This window comes from Hermetia illucens, chromosome 1 (genome assembly GCF_905115235.1).
Source record: "Hermetia illucens chromosome 1, iHerIll2.2.curated.20191125, whole genome shotgun sequence".
Taxonomy (NCBI): domain Eukaryota; kingdom Metazoa; phylum Arthropoda; class Insecta; order Diptera; family Stratiomyidae; genus Hermetia; species Hermetia illucens.
Window position 1 is genome coordinate 101,471,227 of NC_051849.1, and position 20,203 is coordinate 101,491,429.

Here is a 20,203-nt window from a genome sequence, read left to right on the forward strand (position 1 = left end):
AACCAACGGAGATATATAATCAGAGAGCAGGGACCTGCGAAAATACATCTAAAAGTAGCATACGGACATCAGGAAGAAAACTGGACTCAGTGACTCCCGTAGAGGTCCATCGTTCTCTACGCCCCGTCTAACGGAATATTCCAGATTCTTTTATGTTATGCAGGATTCTTTTTAGTGGATGTGATGCCACCCGCTACCATTGAAGTACAACAGTACCACATCACATAGAAAACGTTCCGTTTATTCCGTTTCCTTATTACAAGATGAACGCGCCAGCTAGAATCCCAATACTTCCGCAAATCTTCCTGATTTGCAATATGTTTATTTGCACTTAGGCTGTCACTTGTTCCCAATGAAACTGTGAAACGAATCGCATTTCAAACCTTAAACCAGAACACAAAGTCTTATTAACGGCACTAGTTTAGTCTTAAAACAAACTTGAAAAGAGTAACAAATCATAATTTTAGGAATTTAATACCAAAATTATCAATATTGAAAAGTGTTCGGTAGGATTGTCCCCTAGCATCGGTTTCCGCCTCGAATCCTCGCGCTTCTTCTGTGCAGTGGCTAATCAGGCGTATTCGATAGTCTGGAGAATCCGCGTCCGTTGTAGGCACTTTTTCAACGTCCGGAGCGAAAATGTCAGGACGTGTGAAGGCAAAAACCACTTTGTAATCATTGCTCACTTTCCGAAACCTTTGCAAGGCTTTCTTATAGTACGTGGTCATTTTAATTGGTTTCTCCTCTGTACATTCGACCCAGTAAAATGCGCCTATTGTGCCGACAGTGACCAAAGCAATACTTGAGTCCGAAGTGAGGAGCTCCTCCATTTCCTGCAAAGCTCCTTCATATTCACCGGGCGAGAAGCAGTTAAATATGAAGAGACCATTCAAGCACTTTTCGATGACTTCTTTCGTCTTCTTCTCATCAGAGTCGGGATTCGAAGCACAGGCTATTTTTTCTAGAATGTGCAAGAAGCGAATTATCCAGAACTTACAATCTAAATCGAAGAATATCACATGGGCATCACGGCCTCCGTATTCGGTAGGCAGGATCGCGCGCGCCATAATTTCCATGAGAAAATGTGATTTCCCGGTACCCGATTCCCCGGTGATTTCAACGATTCGTCCTGGAGGGGGTCCATTGTCCGGAAATAGATCAGAACACAAGTTTTCAAGTGTTGGTCTGTTTTCGGATGAGATTCGCGCCACCAGCTGAGCGCCAGATTCCGCCACGATTGTCGACATCTTGCATTCAAATAAACAATCTGAGAACGTCAAATTAACTGTCAAATATTCGCTTTTGTAGACACAGCATTAAGAAACGACATTTTTCAATTCTTTTTAAACCTCAACAGTTGATCAGACCAGAGAATTTATATTTCATGCTTTATTACCGTTTCAAATAGAAAATTTGAAACTTACGTTTTATATTTTCCTTCAACTTCGACACGGATACAAAGTATATTGTCTAACTGTTTCTATATTTGCATTAAATTGTAATACAAACTACGAGTATAGATAAACATCACATCATTTTATTAGTTCTGATTACAATAAAATGTAAAAATCATCTTCTGAAAAAATGCTCCGATATGGGGCTATTAATTTGGCGTATATACTTTTTTTCACTAAATTTAGTTAATCGCACTTTCCATACTCAGAGCGCAATTAGTAGAGTGTCATTTGTCGTAAATGAAACAACATATTAATTAGATTTTTTTATTTAAAGGGAGGACGATCCTTATTAGAAGGCTAGATTTCACGTACTTTTTGAATTTTTTTTGTAAGAAAAATTAACTGAAAATCAAACAAATTTGTGCATTATACTTGTCATATTTCCGACAAATGTTGAGATGTTTTCTTTAATAATTTAAGCCAAAATTAACAAAGTTACGCGGCATTAGTCCGCTGGGACGTGTAGCGACTCCAATTTTTATCTGCATGAGAAAACGAGCCTCAATGTTAGTTATTATGAGAAAATTTGCAGGCGTTCAAAAAAATATTTTAATTTTCACCATTGTTTTCGCCAATTATGCAAAAAAGCAACCTTAAAAATATGATAATCAAATGTTAGTTTATATTCTTCTTAAGTTTGTAAAGAATCATAACTTCAAATTTTATAATGGTCCGTTCATTACTTCCTTAGTCAGAATTCCCGCAAATGTGAAAAAAAGGCTTTTTGACAGAAACGCGTTTATAATTGTTTGCAAATTCCCATTTCTGACATTCGGAAAAAATGTAGTCAAAAAATTACCAATACAATTCATATGAAAATATGCTGTTTTGTATTTTCTAGTTAGTTAGTTACTAGTATAGTTACTAGTGTGAAATTTCGATTTTTGCTTGACTTGCCTTGCCTTCACCACAAGATTGGTAGATTTAGCAGCATTCTGGTCCCGGTATAGGGGAAATTGAACCCTCTCCGTTTTTGAGCTATCAGTGTAGAAGACGTCGTGGAAAATTTTCAGGTGGTAGCTGTTGGCAGCTTTCAGAATGCATAATACAGAAGAACTTAGGAAGTATAATTGTAGGACTTTGTTTTTATTCCCTTTTATGATAAAAAAAATAAAAGATTTTTTAGTTTTGAATTGGTTGCTTCAATCCTGCTCCGATACGTTTTGGCAGATCATCGGACCACGTATTTACATTGCTTAAGGGGGTCATCCCGTGTGAAGGCCATTTTCGCTTTTTTTTAGAAATTGTTTGTGAAGAACTGGATGAAGATACAAATACGAATTTTTCACCATAGGTTTCTTAATATCTTGAGCATGCTTAATAATTTTTCCAACTTGGCAGCATAATTCATTATTGAAATACAGAGCAATTTATACACCCATCTCCAAAAAATGTGTTTTTCTGCTGCCACGCTAGAGGACGCTGCGATCATCTTAAAGAAAAAAAGTAAACGGCATTTTAACATGCAGACTTAACTACAGCCCGCAAACTAGGATTATAAGAAAATATTAATAACTAAATTTTAGGCAATGTGTTAAACTTTTTTCTGTAAATTTTGGTGTTTTTTAAGGCTTCTTTAATGAATAAAAAAAACTGAGTGGATTGCAATTATCCTAGTTTGCGGACCGTATGTTCTGAATAAGTCGTGAAAATTTCAAAGAATTTCGTTGGATAGATTTTGGGCTATGGTGGACTCGGAATATCAAAAAATCACTTTGTCCATATATTCTACACTATATTTAGATACAACTGATGCCGAAAAATATCGATTCCGCGGATCTGACACACAGGATGACCCCCTTAATATAACCGGGTAAGTTTGTCTTTCCTTTGTTATTCAATTCAATTTGCCAGGCAGTACCAATTGCAATCAGTAGCCCCCAATATTTGAGAAAAACCGCCTTCTAAAAGTTTATCCTCTTGTAACACTTCTCTATTATTTTTGTCTCCACATTCTACCCCTAATTTAGACCGCTAACAAAAAGAAGCAATACAAAGAAGAATTTTTCCAATGTAAATAGCTTTGTTTTATAAAGGGTTAAGTTAATCGTATTTGCACTTGAGCGGCATCTATATCTGAACCTGGAAACTGTATATCGGTGCTATTGGCTGCCATGTTGAATTCAGCAAATTCGCAAGTTTTGCAGTTGGCACTGATCATTTCTGGTGCGTCAGTCGGTCGCGAAGGTTCATTCGGTGTCCCGTTTTATTTGGTCATTAATCCGTAGATTGGTTTCGTTTCTCACGGTCGCGTACGCGTGCAAATCGAGTGGTTAAAGACTTTTGAACATAAATAATTAAAAAAAGGCAAAATGGTTGATAAAATTGATATGAGTTTGGACGATATCATCAAGTCGAACAAAGGGAGCGGAGTCGGTCGTCGCGGCGGTGGCCGAGGAGGTCAGCAGAGAAAAACCACACGGCCTGGCGGATTCCGAGGGCAACGACCAGGAGGAACCAGTGGAGGCGCGCTCGCCACGAGAACACTGAAAGGACGAACCCGCGGCGGCATTACGCGTTCCAGATTCCCCAGGGTAAAGATCCGAAAGGAAAACTTAAAATTTACACAATGTCCCCAAAATAGAATTTCACAAGATGGAGTCGGCGACGAGTGTGGACTATGGGATGCCAACAATGCCAGTTGTAGTTGCTTGGGCTCGGACCGAAATCCTGCATTCACATAATATTCCAAGGCGGGGACGCAATTTCGTTCCAAGCCGCGAGAATCTTACTCGTTTGCGAAGTTTAAGTGTCTCGTGTCGCGCGCGAAGCATTTGTTGGAAACGGACTGTACCCGAATTGAAGCGGATTTGCAGGCGAGCCCAGCGTGCAAACATGCATTTCGCCTCATTTCCATTTCTGCCGGTTAACAGATGAGTAAATCACGAGCTGTTAGTTTTTTGTTTCACGTAGAGAAATTGCAATTTCCAGAGCTCATGGCGATTTCGAAATCGCTTGCAATGGCTGACCGCCTACTTATCTTGCCGCCCGTTCATTCGCCAGCCGTGAATGTGGCGAAAGTAGTTCGGCAATAACATAAATCCGTAGATTGGAATTACCAAAAATGATGATCTGAACTGTTCTCAGTGCGTGTATGTGAATCCACGCATCGAGTGTGTCGCAAAACGGAAAATCAAGTTGGAATAAGTTCCGCGGTTCCTATTGTTTGTTTAATAAATATTTTGTTGAATGAATGAAGTTGAAAGCGCGTTGAAATAGTCAATCTGTCTCCCTGTCATCTTGAGTGCCCTGTCCATCTATTTCTCCTTCCGTGCGAGTGATGTGAAGACTGAAAAATGCAGCAAATCCAATTCCAGGGCGATGTGAACAGCGCTTGGAAACATGATCTCTACGACGGGCCGAAACGAGTGGGCGGCTTGGGCGGGAGTGGCCCTACAGGAGCCAAATTGCTCGTTTCGAACTTGGATTACGGCGTGTCAGAATCGGATATCAACGAGCTGTTTGCTGACTTTGGACCCCTGAAGAGCGCCTCAGTGCATTACGACAGATCCGGCAGATCACTAGGTAAGTTCTAGACGCTAGTGTCCTTCTAAATGATTTCTCATTGGACGTTCCTATTTCGTTACAGGAACTGCAGATGTTGTATTTGAACGTCGAGCAGATGCAATCAAGGCAATGAAACAGTACCACGGAGTTCCCCTAGACGGTAGACCAATGAACATTCAACTCGCTACGTCAGATGTACCTTCAAGCCCGCTAAAGAAACCACGACTTGCTCCTATACGCAAAGCCCCTGTGCGCCGTCCGGGTGAGTAAAGCCACTTTCTTTATTATTTTCCACATTTACATGCAGGTCGATGTTTGTTGCTCCTAAGGAAAGAATCAATAACCAACCAAGTCCTCACACTCGAAATATACCTTTCAAAGTTACATTTCTTTGTTCTTTCTGCAGTGTTATGCCAAATTTTCAGTTTGTCCTCCGGGTTCATAATTCAACCTACAACAATGACCGCTCTTTCATAGAATTTTAGACTAATATTTACAAAAATCCACCATAGCGACCTTATCAGCACTGATAGTCAAATCTCGACAATAAATTTGCTAGAAATTATGTGATTCGTTATATAAAACATGTGGAGTTTGTCAGTGTTTCAAAACAGGCTATTTTTGTTTTGGGTCCGTGCTCCGATGCAGAACCTTTCCTTGCTTCGTAAATTGTTTATGCCTAAGAAGAAATGAATACCCTCCGTTTTCATTGAAATTAGTGAATATCATATTAGACCTACGGTCGAATCACATACACCCGCAAAGCTGCGGCAAAGCATTCTAGCGGTTACTTTGCATTTATAATTTACACATTGACATTTGCTGCAATCATTGAGTGGGAGTTCATCCACCACCAAACCGTCCGTAGCCCATATAAGAATGAGTCCGATGAGATGAGATATCACGGCCGTCTGGTAGATAAAATCCAACTTGACAAATTTGTATGGTTGTGGATGATCCAACCCGGAAAGTTTAAAAAGGGGAACATCTGCGTTAGTAAAAGCAGACTTGCTGATCCTGCCTCAGGAGCCATGGTGTAGATCTGGACCAAGGATAGCTTCTAGATATATTGAATCGATGGACCTCGCGGCAAAACCTGAATGTCTCTTTCCTTATGAAGCAAGCCTTGATCGAAAATCGGTTGTTGAACCGTTAATAATGAACCGGTCCTGGTACCACTCATAAATTTCATTCTTATTTAGGCTACGGAATCGTTCATCCTCTTATAGGGGCTAATAATTCTCCTCTTGAACGTAGCTGAGAATTCGTATTTTTGCTCAAGAATCCAAATTTCGAGGAATGCACGAGGACTGGAGAGATTGTCTTGTGCAATAGTACCAGTTTCTATAAACTGAAAGACGGTCTCTGGGGTGTCAAGAATCGTGCACGGATTTCGTTTCGCGCCGGTATTTATTAATTCAGTATTCCGATGTCGCTCCACCATTGCTATAGACTGTTGTTTTTCCCTTCAATATTGCCGTTTGTACATCTAGTGTTCTTCTCTCTATGTTGATATCGTCAATGCAGGCCAGAACTTGAGCGACTTTGGAGGACATACCATTGGCATCAGCGCTGTAGAACCTTTTTCTGACAGCCATGTATACAGGGTGGTGCAAAAATTCTTGGATCTCTCATTAAATGAAAAAAAAATTATTTTAATAGTTTTGTTGTAAAGGTCATATACATAATGGAAAATTAATAAGAATCGGGCTTTCCTCCGTTTTTTATGAAGTCGCACAATGTTTCATACCTTTTGTTTTCCTTTAATTAACTGCATGTCAGATCATTACTGCTAAGTGGATAGCAATTTCAACGAAGCCGTTGCCCGAGTGCAAATGTTTCGGAGCCAGAATTTGAGGCATTCGTTGTTTAATTGTGTGCACCCACGCATCTTCCTAATAAACTATCAGAAAATAGATTCTCGTATGTCGATTTCATCAACTGTACAATCTGGGATACATGGAAATTCTGTCATGCTGAAAACTGGACTTTCACAGTAGGTCCTCGCCACTGATGAGGGAGCGCTCGCACACCACTAAGCGTCACTATTGGCGTGCTAGTTTCTGGTTTATTTTCAGCCAATTCTGAAATTAATCTTCGCTTCTGTGGAAAGTGCCGACTGTCGAGCACTTCTTATTCTTTACATTTCCTTTTAAGGAAACCCATTTTACCTCGGCGTTTTGTATAGCTTTCCAGCACTTTAAAGCCAAACGCATGTATCCTTTGAATTCTTACTCGTTTTTGGATACTCGTCATTACTGTCGTTCAGAAATTTTACCTCAATTTCTCTCAACACGTACAGACATTACGTTTTACAAATCGATGACAAAAATCTTTGCGCTTGCCTAAATATGCGATATTTGAACTGATGAAATCTTAATGAAGAAATCTCCGTTCTGGGTCTTATTTTTAAGGTTTTGTGTAAAACAAATAGATAGGATATCATTTCGAAAAGTTTGAAATAAATCCAACTATTATAAACAAAGTTATAAATGGTCAAAATATATTATTTCACGTGAATTTATTGCACCTAAGACGAGTATGACGTCATTATCAAATAAAGTGAACTCATATGTAGTAAAAAGGAAATATTGAGATGCTTTTGATCAGTTGTGTACATTTATGTATATACTAGCTGACCCGGCAGACTTCGAACTGCCTCAATCGATTTGTCAGCTCGAACGACAATATTATGGCTCTCAGATGGCAGCCGATCCAATGCTATTTTGAACATGTTTACTAAATTGTTATTCTGATGCAGAAACATTTGTAATTCATGGACAATGGTTCTCTTCACTGTTGGATTGTGAGCACAACGATTATCAACATCCGCATCTGAATTGCCCATAAAATAAATTTGTAAAAATTGATAATCTGCATCAGGTACTGGTAACAGTGTCCCCAATAAGTGATAAATTTGTCCTTGTATCTGTAATTTTTAAAAATTTGTCGATTAATTATTTCCGATATATAGATTTTAGTACATATTGAATGTTATAAAAAAATATTATATACCAGAACCTTGAAAGTGGGCATGAAATTGTCCTGTATAATATGTGTAGCGCCAAATGATATCATCTGGAAACAGCTGTTATATTTCTGAATGTTGGCCAAGAAGTGCTTAGAATCATTTCCAATCCCAGAAACTAAAGATCGTAAAGGATCTGGTGGTGGGAGCAATTGTGGCAATTTTACTTTGCCTCCAGCACAACATAATCCAGTAGATTCATGAGTGTGTTTTAACGCCTTACAATATTTACAAATTATTTTCATTTCCCCAATTGTTACCGATTTGTCAGCACTATAATCAATTGCCGGATCATAGTGGAATGCAGCTCATTCAAGAATCACAGAAGCATTCTGTCTGCGGATTCGATCAATTTCGTTATGTCGTGATTGCTGTTGTTGTGTTTGATGTGCACGAACTCGTTGCATTCTAAGCCTATCTACGTCATTATCACTCACTAACTAACGCAATTCTGACATAGCAATACGACTATTTTCTTGATCTGTCTCTCTCTTAACTCTTCGAACATGTGATTGACTGCGACGACCTAAGTCAGGTCGTCTTCTCCTCGGCATCGTAAATTGTAAATAATCAAAGTGAGAAAATTTTTCGCTCACTTAGCAGTAAAGTGTCACAATCGCAAAATATCAAAAAAAGAGCACATTTACTGGAATGTCACTATCACAAAGGATCGCCAAAGTAAAGAAAATTCTCGCGCACTCATAGATATCGTAACAATATCGTAATACTTCTTTCCGTCTTCTAAAGTGCAAGAGGATGGATTGACATATTAGTTGGTTGCCAAATCTAATGTCAAATATTATCGTTGCATTCAGAAATTTAATTTGTAACAAAATTTAATATCTAGTCTAGGTCTAGGTAGTCTAGTTTGGTCTTGAAATATTTATGGAAATTCAGAGGTTTAAACGGTGAGAAACAAAAATACTAAAAACAGAAATTCTATTTTCCAATACATGTTCTGAGCTGTGAAACATTTGATGTCTTTTGTCTTTTTAAAAACAAAAGATTGTCACTTGGTTGTAATATGAGGTCCGATGAACATAGTGAGTGATTGAATATCAATAAAGTTCAAATTGACTCAAAATTTTATTTAGAAAAAAACGTTTATATGGGAAGAAGAAAAGTGCTGTTTTTAGGGTTTTACTGGCAATTATTCGAATTTTTCTCACCTTTTAAACCTTCCCTAGACCTCCACAGACATTTCAAAACCAAGATAACATAAATCCGTTCAGCCGTTCTCGAGTTTTAGCGAGACTAACGAACAGCAATTGATTTTTATATATAAGATATGCGTCAGTGTAGGGTATAGGCAATGTTGGTTCGTTTAGGATGAATAGAATATTTGCCTCTAATATGTAAATATATCTTCGAATTTGGAAATATATGAAAATGTGTTTTGAATTCTTAGGTATGTGCATAGAAAGTTCCTCATATAAGATGAACACAAAACCGTATACCTGAAGCACACAGCTTCCTGCTTTCCGAGGGGTTTAGTATCTACCGCTTTTAAAAAGTACCCAGATAATGGCTCATCTGTATATTTTCTTAGAAGCTATACATCACACAAATCATCACCAAATTCTTATTCGCTTGTTAACATTGTTAACGAATTGTATTACACTTAAAATCGAGGTTAGAAGGTATAAGAAAAATTTCACAGAATTCGAAAATTTTCCTGACGTCGGACATCAGTCAACATTCGCCTGATCATTCCTATCAACTGTGCCGGAATACAATACTTTCAAGGCTGTGTAGTTTTATCATGGCTAGGCATAGTTGCCTGACGATGACAATGAAGAGATGGTATAGTTAATGGCTACATTCAAACAGTTTTTCCATTAAGTGTCCCAAAAGGAAAGAGTGATTTGAGATAACGCGGGCGGAAGAACTACGACTGAATCGCAAGTGAGTTCAACAATGAGCCTCACGACCACAGCTTTCAATACATTGGCACTCAAAAGGAGGCCCTGTCACGGGAAGCTACCTGTATACTAGCGGACAATTGATATTGCAAATATACGAAGGAGCTGCCTGACTATTCGGTGGATAGCTCAAGGGGTTAAGGTGAGGTAACTCCTAAATCCGCAGGATACAAGGGCTAAGTAAGCTATAGGCAAGAGCTAATCAATCACATTAGTACGGGGTTTCGGATAGAAGCGGGTTATCAAAAAACTGTGCTCATCGATCACTCTATTCTGTGGAATTAGTGAACATGGAAGAAATTGTGAAGGCACTTTCTCCTCTTCATTCAATACCATGCCCAATATTCGTTGCCAAGGAGCTGGAAGAGGCGGTCGTTCCATGAAGGACAAAAAGCGGCAGGATCGACTGGTTTTCATGACTAAGCTGGATTTGTTATTCAATGTATTTTCCCTCCCGCTGGAATGTTGCGTGGCTTGTACTGGTAAGCAACGGCTATTTAGAGAGAAAGCTACTGCAAGATATTTGTGATTTTCCGATTGGTGTCCAATGCCGGAGCTTCCTTATCCAGTAGGCGTCGTTTACTGATGAGTGTGGTTCGCCATTCTTTACAGTTCCGAAGAATGGACTGCCTTCCTCTGTAATTATAACTCCGAAGAATGGGCTGCCGCTTTTAGTAATTACGGTCCCCCGATGGTATTTACTATAGGGATGTGATGGATGATGCTTCCCACATCTTTTTCGCCTGCAGAAGGTGGAAACGTCATTGAATGTCATGGAAGAATGTTAAGTGTCTCCAAGCATCAAAATTGAGGTCATGCTGGAACAGATTGCCACGTTCCACCGAAGGCATTCTCAAGGCGAAAAAGAAGGAGACGGATAGGTGATACAGCAGGGAGACTTTTTCTGCAAGAGTTATTTCATTCAAAAGAGACATGATCTTTTTTGGAGTTACAAATGTTTCAGTGTTTGCTGGTTATAAGGACTGAAGCCGATTCAGCAAGGGTTTTGTTAACAAGTTGGTTTCTGCAACATAATTTTCCCGATGAAGTATAAATCCAGTCTTAATAAATATCTGATTTCTGATGGCAAATAGATTGTTATTGCGACTACACACAATGCATGAGTAATTTGAAAGATGACATTCGGGAATACACAGTCGCTTTTTCCTACTTCTGATTCAGAAGTTTTGTGAGATTGTAAGCTTTTCAATTGTGTATAGCGATCTATTGTCGAAGGAAAAACATGAGCCTGGGTAATATCTGATAGCTCATTAGAAATTCCTTTTGGTTTGAATGCTTGAAACAAAACATTTGCAATATATATTAAAAAAAAAAAATGGGGAGAATGTTACAAAATGCCCAAAATAATAGGATGGTATGCAACATTAAAGAACATATTTTCACTTATGTACGAGAAAAGAACATTATACCGACTCGCGCAGTCACAGCACAGCCTTCCGCTTATATTTTCAGTGCTTATAACCGATTTCATTTCTTGCCTAAGAAATCCATTTCGAGGTCATGATTTATTGGATGGCAGCTATGATGTGTGGTACAGTCGTCCTTTTCTAGGAGCCAGATTCTTGTAGGCCAGGATGCCGGCTGGTGCGAAAATGACCAAATTATTTGTCTTTTTCTGCTGAATTCATCTTGAGTTGTCCAATCATTTCATGGCCTCGTGATAGGGAGTATTTCCGGGTAATGTTGTGATCTCTATATCAAATTCTAAACTGAAAAGCCAGTTGTTCATCAGTTTTTTTTTCTCGATTTTAAGCATGGGCTACTTCATCCGTCTCCACCTATAGTTTTCTGCTAAGAAACAAGGACGTACGATCACAATGGGAAGGCGGAGTTACAATTTGATAGTGTTAGCTCATCTGCAATTTCCTTGGTTTTGAGCTCGAGGGTAAATACTGACCCTTTTAAGAGCTGACAATTTACAACGGAATAAAACCATGTGGTATGGCACATCCGAATTAGTTTCTATTTTATTGTAACGCTTTTTCAAATCAGCCGGTTTGCCTTCGTGATTGTTGCTACGATATTTCGATGGTTTGTCAGATTCCCCTTGCGACAATCCCCAAAGGTTTTGCTTTGAAATATAAGGATTATACAATGATCACCTTTCGTATTGTTTCGGCAGATGAAACAATTTGTTAAAAACAAAAGCTTCTTCGAAAATGTTTGGATATAAAAAGCCAAATTGGACATTTCCGAAATATTTAATAAAGATTGTACCTTTTTCGTGAAAAATGAATATAAAAAATAGAGAAATTTGGTCTGATCTGTCATCAATCTGTAATATTTGCTTATGGCGCAGACTCACATTTTGCATATTTTTCATGTGCATCTCCGCAGGCGTCCTCCAATGGTTAGGTTATTATTATAATTTCCTCATAGCGCTGGGTAATAAGGAAGTAGGCTGGATATTAATCATGAATATTGTGTTGGAATTAACTAGGCCGGTTAATCAATTGAATCTAACAGTTTTATACTGATTATGACTTCCTTATTCCAGACATTTCCTTCAATATAATTCAAAGAAAGGAAATCATATACATAATAGCAATGTTCAACAAAAATGGCATATTGGTTACTGAAGAAATATTTCAAATAACAGTCATGCCTCGCCAAGCCAACGTCGCCTCACAATCTTCTTTAATTTTGAGTTTAGTTTTTCTCAATTTCTGTTCATGATTAATATTCTATCGAACTATGATCGGAGTTTTGCGGTGACCACATCAAATATCAACTGTTTACCCTTCAATTAAAAGTGTTTATCATGTTTTTCCTGAAATTTCTTTTTGTTTCATAAAGGAGTTCTCAGAATAAGACTAATTCTATGCTTCATTCATTGCATTTATTCTGTTTTTGGAATTGGATGCTTGGTTGCGTGCTTGTGGGGAGCGCAAAAAAGTTTCTCTTGAATCGCGCATTGCAATTTTTCTTGCAAAGCAACCCTATCATTTAAATATTTTGTTCATTTTGGCTTTTCCAAAAACGCCCGCTATATTCAAGTAGAGTTTACTTCAAGATTGGGGGAAAATTTACAACTGGATGAATTTTCTATTTATAATTGGATGAATCAAATTAAATGTTATAAAATAAAGAGAAACATATTTCAAAAATATTTTTCTTAAATCACGATTCATCTTTCTGTCTAAAGGTTAGATATTTGTTTTTATAAATAATATCCAACCGTGACGATATCTATTTTTTGTGATTAACTTTTGATATTAAGAGGTATTTTTAAATTAAAAGAAATAGTAGTAATCCGACGCTCAGCGCTAATGAAAAGCTGTTTGACGCCAAAGATGAAATAGATTTAGAAACGAGATTAAAATCCAGAAAAAAAAACATTGAACGCTTTACACCGAATTGGTGTTTAGAGAAAACATCCCCAAATCCCTTTTTCGGTTGTTTTATTCTCTTTTCAAATAATCATTTCTTCTCGATGTCGACTGGGAAAATCAATTACTAAAATTATCAATATAATAGTGGGGGAAACGCGTAAAAAATCTACAAAACAGATACTATCCATGGCCGATCGCAGCTACAAACGATTTTTGGTTTCGGAATCACGCCATCGTTATTTTCCACATACAATATTTCGTTCGATTTGACAAAATCAATGATTTTTTCCTCAACTGTGGAGATTACGTTTTATGTTTTTAACATTTTATTTTCATTCTTCGATTCGAATATTGAAATATTGGCTGGAGAATGAGGGATACTTTTCAAATTGCAACAGTAATAATGCATTTCATGAAGCTCGATCCTTCTCGTTTCTTTTTAGGATAGTATAGAATATACATATATATTCATCATTTGGTTGCCTGGTACTTTTGTTTCTTTCACTACAATAGCTTGCGTCACATTTTGTAGAAAGGATTTGAACGTTAATAGCCGTTACAAGAGTCGAGAGTTAGCTTCAATAAATCCAAATCATTGAAAGCCTTGCTTTCAGTTTTCATTACAAAAGATAGTTACTTTATGTGAAGAATATTCATTAATAGGTGAGAATATAGTGGATAAATCATGAGATAAATTTAGAAGAGTCCATATCTTGAAATTCCTTCCTTTTCTTGTTGGACACTATTCAGTTCGCCCAGAACTACTCATTAGATCATATATATACAGTGTAACTGATCATTTGCTCATTTTGTTGTATTTCTGTTCAACATTTCAATTTCTTTCCTAAAGAGGTTCTACTCCACTGTTAAAACACGAATAACCTGTCAAAAAATGGTATTGGTTTGACATTCCTAATGATCAAAAATTTGTTTTGGTTTGGGAAACAATAGCTTTCCTACGCCAATAATTTTATTAAAATTTGAAGTTCACAATTTTACATATAAAAATGAAAAACCAAAGCTGTACGTAATCAGCATTTTGAAAAAAATCTGCAAAGTTAAAAGTCCAATCGATTAAGGACTGATTTTTTTCAGCCAAACAAATTTCCTGGAATTTGTCGTACGTGTGAACATTTTGGATGAATGTGTAAATGAATGTCTATTGTCACATCCGATTTACCTCAGAAACGGATTGAACCTATTGTCATGAAATATGAGCGAGAATGCGTAGTCTGTGAATTCCTTTACATAAATCGTGGCACCACTTTCTGTTAAGTTAAAGGGGGCTCCACACACATACAAGAGGGGATGATGAATGAATGAAAGAGGTCAATTAGTACTTTTCGGGATTGGTCCTAATTTTCATATTGGGTGGAATATAGGGAAATGCGGGCTCAAGATGTGCACCCAAGAAAATGGAATCGGTTTTATTCTGAGAACCTATCCACCCGAGAAAAATCGGAAATCTAAGGTTCATCCGGCTCCAATATCTACTCAAATAGAATTATTAATAGTACAGTAGACTCGAAATACCGAAACACTAAGCAGCGAAAAGGTGTTTACATTAGGTACTCTAAACAGCGAACAAGAAGCTGCTCGAAATAGCGAACATCATTTTTAGAACTTTTAATTTTTGTTTAAATAGTTCATAACTTTTGTTTCCTGCACTTTGTTACCTTTATGCAGGCATATCATATTTTATGACTTTATTTAATCATACAAGTTTTAATAAAATAAGGATACAGAAATCGAAAGAAATTTTTCAAACCGTTTGTATAAGCAACTGCCACTTAGTACAGTTACGTTCACAATAAATACCTATGTAGTCCCTTTTAGATGGTTTATGGCGATATATTTTGCACACAATAAACATCAAAATTATTTTTGCGGAAAAATGTATGAGAATTCCAAGAATAGACTCTTTGCGTTAGAAAATGACTATATGTTTTTTTCGTCAAAATAGTATAATAGTTTGATTTGTCCAATTACCATATCCGTTAAAAAACCAATTCGGAAGGCTCATTTGTTAATTATAATGGTTTAAAAGGTGGAAAAGAAAACGTAGTGATGTCGTCGAGCGATCAATTTGAATCTTATTTACATGAAAACATCCGCACTTTTAACAGGAAAGTGGGAAATTGATGCGTGAATGGACAACTCTTCAATTTATTTTACGTTTCGACAGCAATGGTAACAAGCTATATAGCAGATTCTGACCCGGCAGGCCGGAAAAAATAAAATTTGCACTGAGCAAAATGCAAACCTTTGGCCGGTTCTCTCTCTTGTGACTTGATTTGAATTGGAATAATAATGACACAAAATTCTAACGCAGTCGTATATTATCAATTAAGATTTGGAGTTAAAGTTTAAAAATTATTAACTCATATTGAAATAATCCTCACTTAAATTGTGATCTGACTCCAAAGAAACTGGGTTCCGTCGGACGAAGGCGATCCACTTCTTCCGAAAATTTCAGAATTTCGAATCAGCCAAAAAGTTTTCTGTGAGGTTGATATGGAGTTATCTATGCAGCAGCGCACGAAACAATATTCCAGTTTTTTTTTCAAAAACGGTCTTTGAGAGTTTTTTGGATTGCACCATAGAAGTGATTTTCGTCGTTAATGAAAATAAGGCGAGAGTCTATTGGCACGATAAATGCGTATGCTACGTAATTTTCAAAAAGAGTTTAGAAAACAAGTTTTGTTTTTTAATAGTCCAGTCATTAAAGCTAGAAATCGGGCGCGATCTCCGAGTTCTTTCAGTCAAGGCCGATTGACCTGAAATTTGGGAGGTGTGGCACCTCCCTCCTGTTTCTTATTGTGCCAGTACCAATTCATGATTTTTTATATTGATGTACCAAAAAAACATTGCCTACGTTTGCAGATAATATGTACGTGAAATACATTCTACGAGTCACGTATTTATACTTTGTTGCAAAATTTTACCAACGAGAGACGCGAATGGACAAGCACAAGAGTTTGGAGGTAGCAGATTTTCCCACGTACAAATTGGCTCTAATAAAACCATTCAAATTTCACATCAAGCGTTAACGCTACGTATTTGATCGTTGTCGGATATATCCATGATTCCAAAGTTTATCTCCTAACAACACGATCTTATTCAAAATTCTAAATCTACGTTTAAAGTCTCATTTTGGTATCAAGTTTACTTAATAAACAGTCGAGAGGCGACAATCGACATAATAACGAATGTAGCGATCATGGAATTACGTATCGAGTGCAATCCCACAAATATACTTTTGTATTCGTGGTCGAGGTGACATGCGAATGATAAATACATGGGTGTGTGGACTTGGGTCGGCCTGTAATCTATTTTTTAGCACTTTAAACATTCATAGTTCATAAAATTTTTATATGGTTTCTGAATTTGAAATCTTTTTTGTAGGTGGTACTGGAAGCCGCGCCAGTAGTGGCGCTCCAGCAGGAGGTCCACGGCGTGGACGAAATGCTAAGGGACCTGCACCAACAGCTGAGGAACTTGATGCAGAGCTCGATGCTTATGTGAATGACATGAAGTAGGATTCATCCTAGTCATTCTATTATTTAAGTAATTTAGTAATAATTTTACTATAATATTAACTGTTTCTTGATTTTTTTTCGAAGATATGTAAAATAAGATTTAAATAAAATATATGTAATTTGACATAGAACTTTGTGGTTTCAATTATGGCTAACACTATTAGTTTGCTAGAGTTTCCTCGTGCAAATTTCTGACTTTTCCCCTGGATTGATACGAACATTTTAATAAATAGGTCTTGAAAAGTGTAATCGAAAAAAAAACTCTTGACCAACGATTGACTCAAGCAGTCTACCCTTTGTGCACCAATAGAATAGATAAAATAGATTACCGTAAATATTATCATAGTTTCAAGTTTTTACGCTAATATCGGGAATATAATCAACATTATCATAAGAACCATTTATGTGTAATGACAGTTGCAATTCAACTCCATTTGTAAGGTTTTGTGTACAACAATTTATTAAAATCTCTTCAATGTCTGTCATTCACTTTTCCCAGGAGCCTCATACATGCAAAAGGGGGTGCACATTTTTTTCTCCATATATAGTTATGTGGGGCATCAACGAAAGCTCTCGATTAGTACTTTCCGAAGCCGAAGAGTGCGGCGGCTGGAAAGTGATCATTTCTTTAGCGGATCAATTTTCAGAGGCTACCCAACCGAAAAATCATGAAGTTACCGCTATACAGTGCCTAGGCCTCAAAATACCGATATCTACTCAAATTGAGTTAATAATTGTGTGAAATTGATTAGAAACACCTTTAGAATTAATTATCAAAATTGTACTGCTGATAAAGTTAGAGTAGCTCGAAGTTGACTTCCATGTGAATTTACTGCAACCCAAAAAAGGAAATATGAATATCACACTAAAGTGGGTAGTTTGATATGCTGCAAATACATCACTGGCTGCGTATAAATGGAATAGTTCTGCACTCAAATATACTTACATAAGAAATACTAAAACCTTTCATACCTTAAGCGTTTAGCTTTCAATTTCCCGACTTGTAGAATTCAAAATATTTCCCGAACAGAACAAAGACTAAGACATGATAATAATATAATAGAAGAAATCGATTAAATGGCCGTTTCGAAGCAAACAAATGATTTTTCACAAATAACTCGATTACCACGCGCTTTATGTATAAATCATAATAAGCAGAAACAAAGCATGTTTATTAAGAAAGTATTCAATCTTTTGGGTTTCCGCGGGGAAGATGATTCGTTTTACGCAGTCGGCTTTCCGCAATTCTCCGAATACGTTTTTCAAACGAATGTTGGAATTCCCCCGCCACCACCGTAAAGCATTACTTCGCGAGGAGGCCTCTGATTTACACCAGCACGGCTAAGTCATGCGTCCGTCGCGCTTTCCGAGGTTGATCCAGTTCCTGCAGCTTCTCCTGCATCGCAGTTACTTTTGTGTTTATCACACTAAAATTTGCTTCCGAGTATAACATCTCCTCTACGAGGTTGTGGGGCGTCGTTTAATCTCCCTCTTTCAATCAGGAATCTCGGACAGTCTCATTCAATTCGAAACGATGCAAGTACTTCTTGTATTCACCGTGTCCCACAAGGAACTGTGTTAGGTGGTAATTCAATTCTCCGTGTTTCGCTCGACCCATCTCTCAATACACGGGATCAGTGTATGGGTCCAGCGGCCTTTTTCGGAATTATCCCAACGTATTCATTTCTGCCGGATTCGCCATTCTCCTACGGTAGGGACAGTGTGCTTCATTCGCCAAATACTGTCCTATATGCGCGGAATTTTCTTTCTCCGACTGCCGACGTTCTGACTTCCCTCCTGTCTTTGGCAAAGCCTCCTCGCTTGCAAACACGATGCTCTCAACAAGGTTCAACGAGTAGTTTGGTTTCATACTGTGGCCAAATTTCCGTCGCGGCATTTTAGAGCCGCATACTTCAGTTACCCGCTAACATAGCTGACTCACTTTTTCCAGCGCCGTTCCTTTCGCGTCTCTTGTAAAGCCGCCAGGAATATCTCTTCCTCGAACATTCCTGTGGACTAATCAGGTTATCCTGGTTTTTCCACTTCTGTCGCCTTCTCCGTTTCTAATCTCGATAAGGATGGTCCGGCGATCACTATGGGTGTAGTGTTCCCTCACTCGCCAGACTACCCCTCTCCCCAACAAGGGACTGACATAAGTCAGATCGACAATCAAGCCTAGCCCTCTGCCTCGGAACCTGGGCACGCATTTAACGTTGACTACAATGTTCAGCTTCGCGAAGTGCAAGTGCAAGTGTTCAGCTGCCTCACAATGGTTTAGGTTGATTTGTATCAAACTGGTTTAGCCCTACAATTCCCTCCTATATGCCACCGCCAACCACCATCTGTAATTTGCCGGTCGCCGACTCCTTTTTAAGGGTTTGTGTGCAACAAAAACTTTTTAAAATGTGTGTCTGTCTGTCACACCCGATTTATTTGAAAATTCCTGAACCGATTGCCATGAAATTTGCTGTGAACATGTGTTTTCTCATGTGTCAAAAATCACAACCGATAATAGCTATGATGATGAAATCCGCGCACGGTTGTTGTCAGCCAACAGAGCCTATTTCAGCTTATAAAAACTGCTCCGCTCGAAACGTCTCACCATAGGGTCAAAGCTTTTACTGTACAAGACTATGACCTTGCCAGTCCTCATGTATTCCTCGGAAACTTGGGTTCTTAGCAAGAAAAATTGCGAACTCTTGGCCGCGTTCGAGAGAAGAATCCACCGAAGAATTTTTGGCCCCCTACATGAGGATGGACGATTCCGTAGTCTACACAATGACGAAATCTATGAGTGAACATTAGCAAAGGCGTTAAAAACGGGCCGATGAAACTAGAGGAATTACTGGATCGCATCTCCTACAAGCGAACCTGGAGAGCTGTGCAAGATGCTTCGAAAGCAGAAACACTGCTAGACCTTAACGAATCGTAGATAGCCCATTTTCAAGCGAACTGGGGGAAAAGTGGAAAGAGGACGACGTGCTTGAAGGAGACTTTATCAAAGTAGTTTCCAAAGCCGAAAAAAGAAGGCGAAGAAGGATAAAAGGAAACAACTGGCTACGCCGCCAGAGACCTGCTTGTACAAAGACAACGAGGCTACGAACCAAAAGTCAGTAGCAGAAAAGACGAGGAAACGAAGAAGGACTAGACCGGGAGCTCTGCTCATTAAGCCGACGGTAGGCAAGACATTTGCGGAAGTCCTTAATGAAATCCGCTATAGGATGAAACCCGAAGACAATGGAGCAGAAGTGTCTTCCATGCGGTAAACAAAGGATGGCGGAGTTCTCGTCGAAGCGGTTCAGGGATTACTGGGGGAGAAGGCTCTTGTTTCTAGTCTAGAGCCTACGTGCTCTCTAGAAATTCGAGGTATTGACTGCCTCACAGAAAAGATCGAATT

At 38.2% G+C, this 20,203-nt stretch overlaps 2 protein-coding genes across 2 annotated transcripts; one reads left to right on the plus strand and one right to left on the minus strand.

The window, feature by feature from the left end:
• Positions 1-402: 402 nt before the first annotated feature.
• On the minus strand, positions 403-1,278 carry LOC119656193 (DNA repair protein XRCC2). Its single transcript, XM_038062551.1, has one exon. It carries the CDS (start codon positions 1,245-1,247, stop codon positions 456-458), a length of 792 nt encoding a protein of 263 aa, XP_037918479.1. The 5' UTR covers positions 1,248-1,278; the 3' UTR covers positions 403-455.
• A 2,329-nt stretch (positions 1,279-3,607) lies between these two features.
• LOC119658179 (aly/REF export factor 2) lies at positions 3,608-16,937 on the plus strand. Its single transcript, XM_038065447.1, has 4 exons — positions 3,608-3,991; positions 4,775-4,982; positions 5,047-5,226; positions 16,673-16,937. Exons 1-4 carry the CDS (start codon positions 3,770-3,772, stop codon positions 16,804-16,806), a joined length of 744 nt encoding a protein of 247 aa, XP_037921375.1. The 5' UTR covers positions 3,608-3,769; the 3' UTR covers positions 16,807-16,937.
• Positions 16,938-20,203: the final 3,266 nt, after the last annotated feature.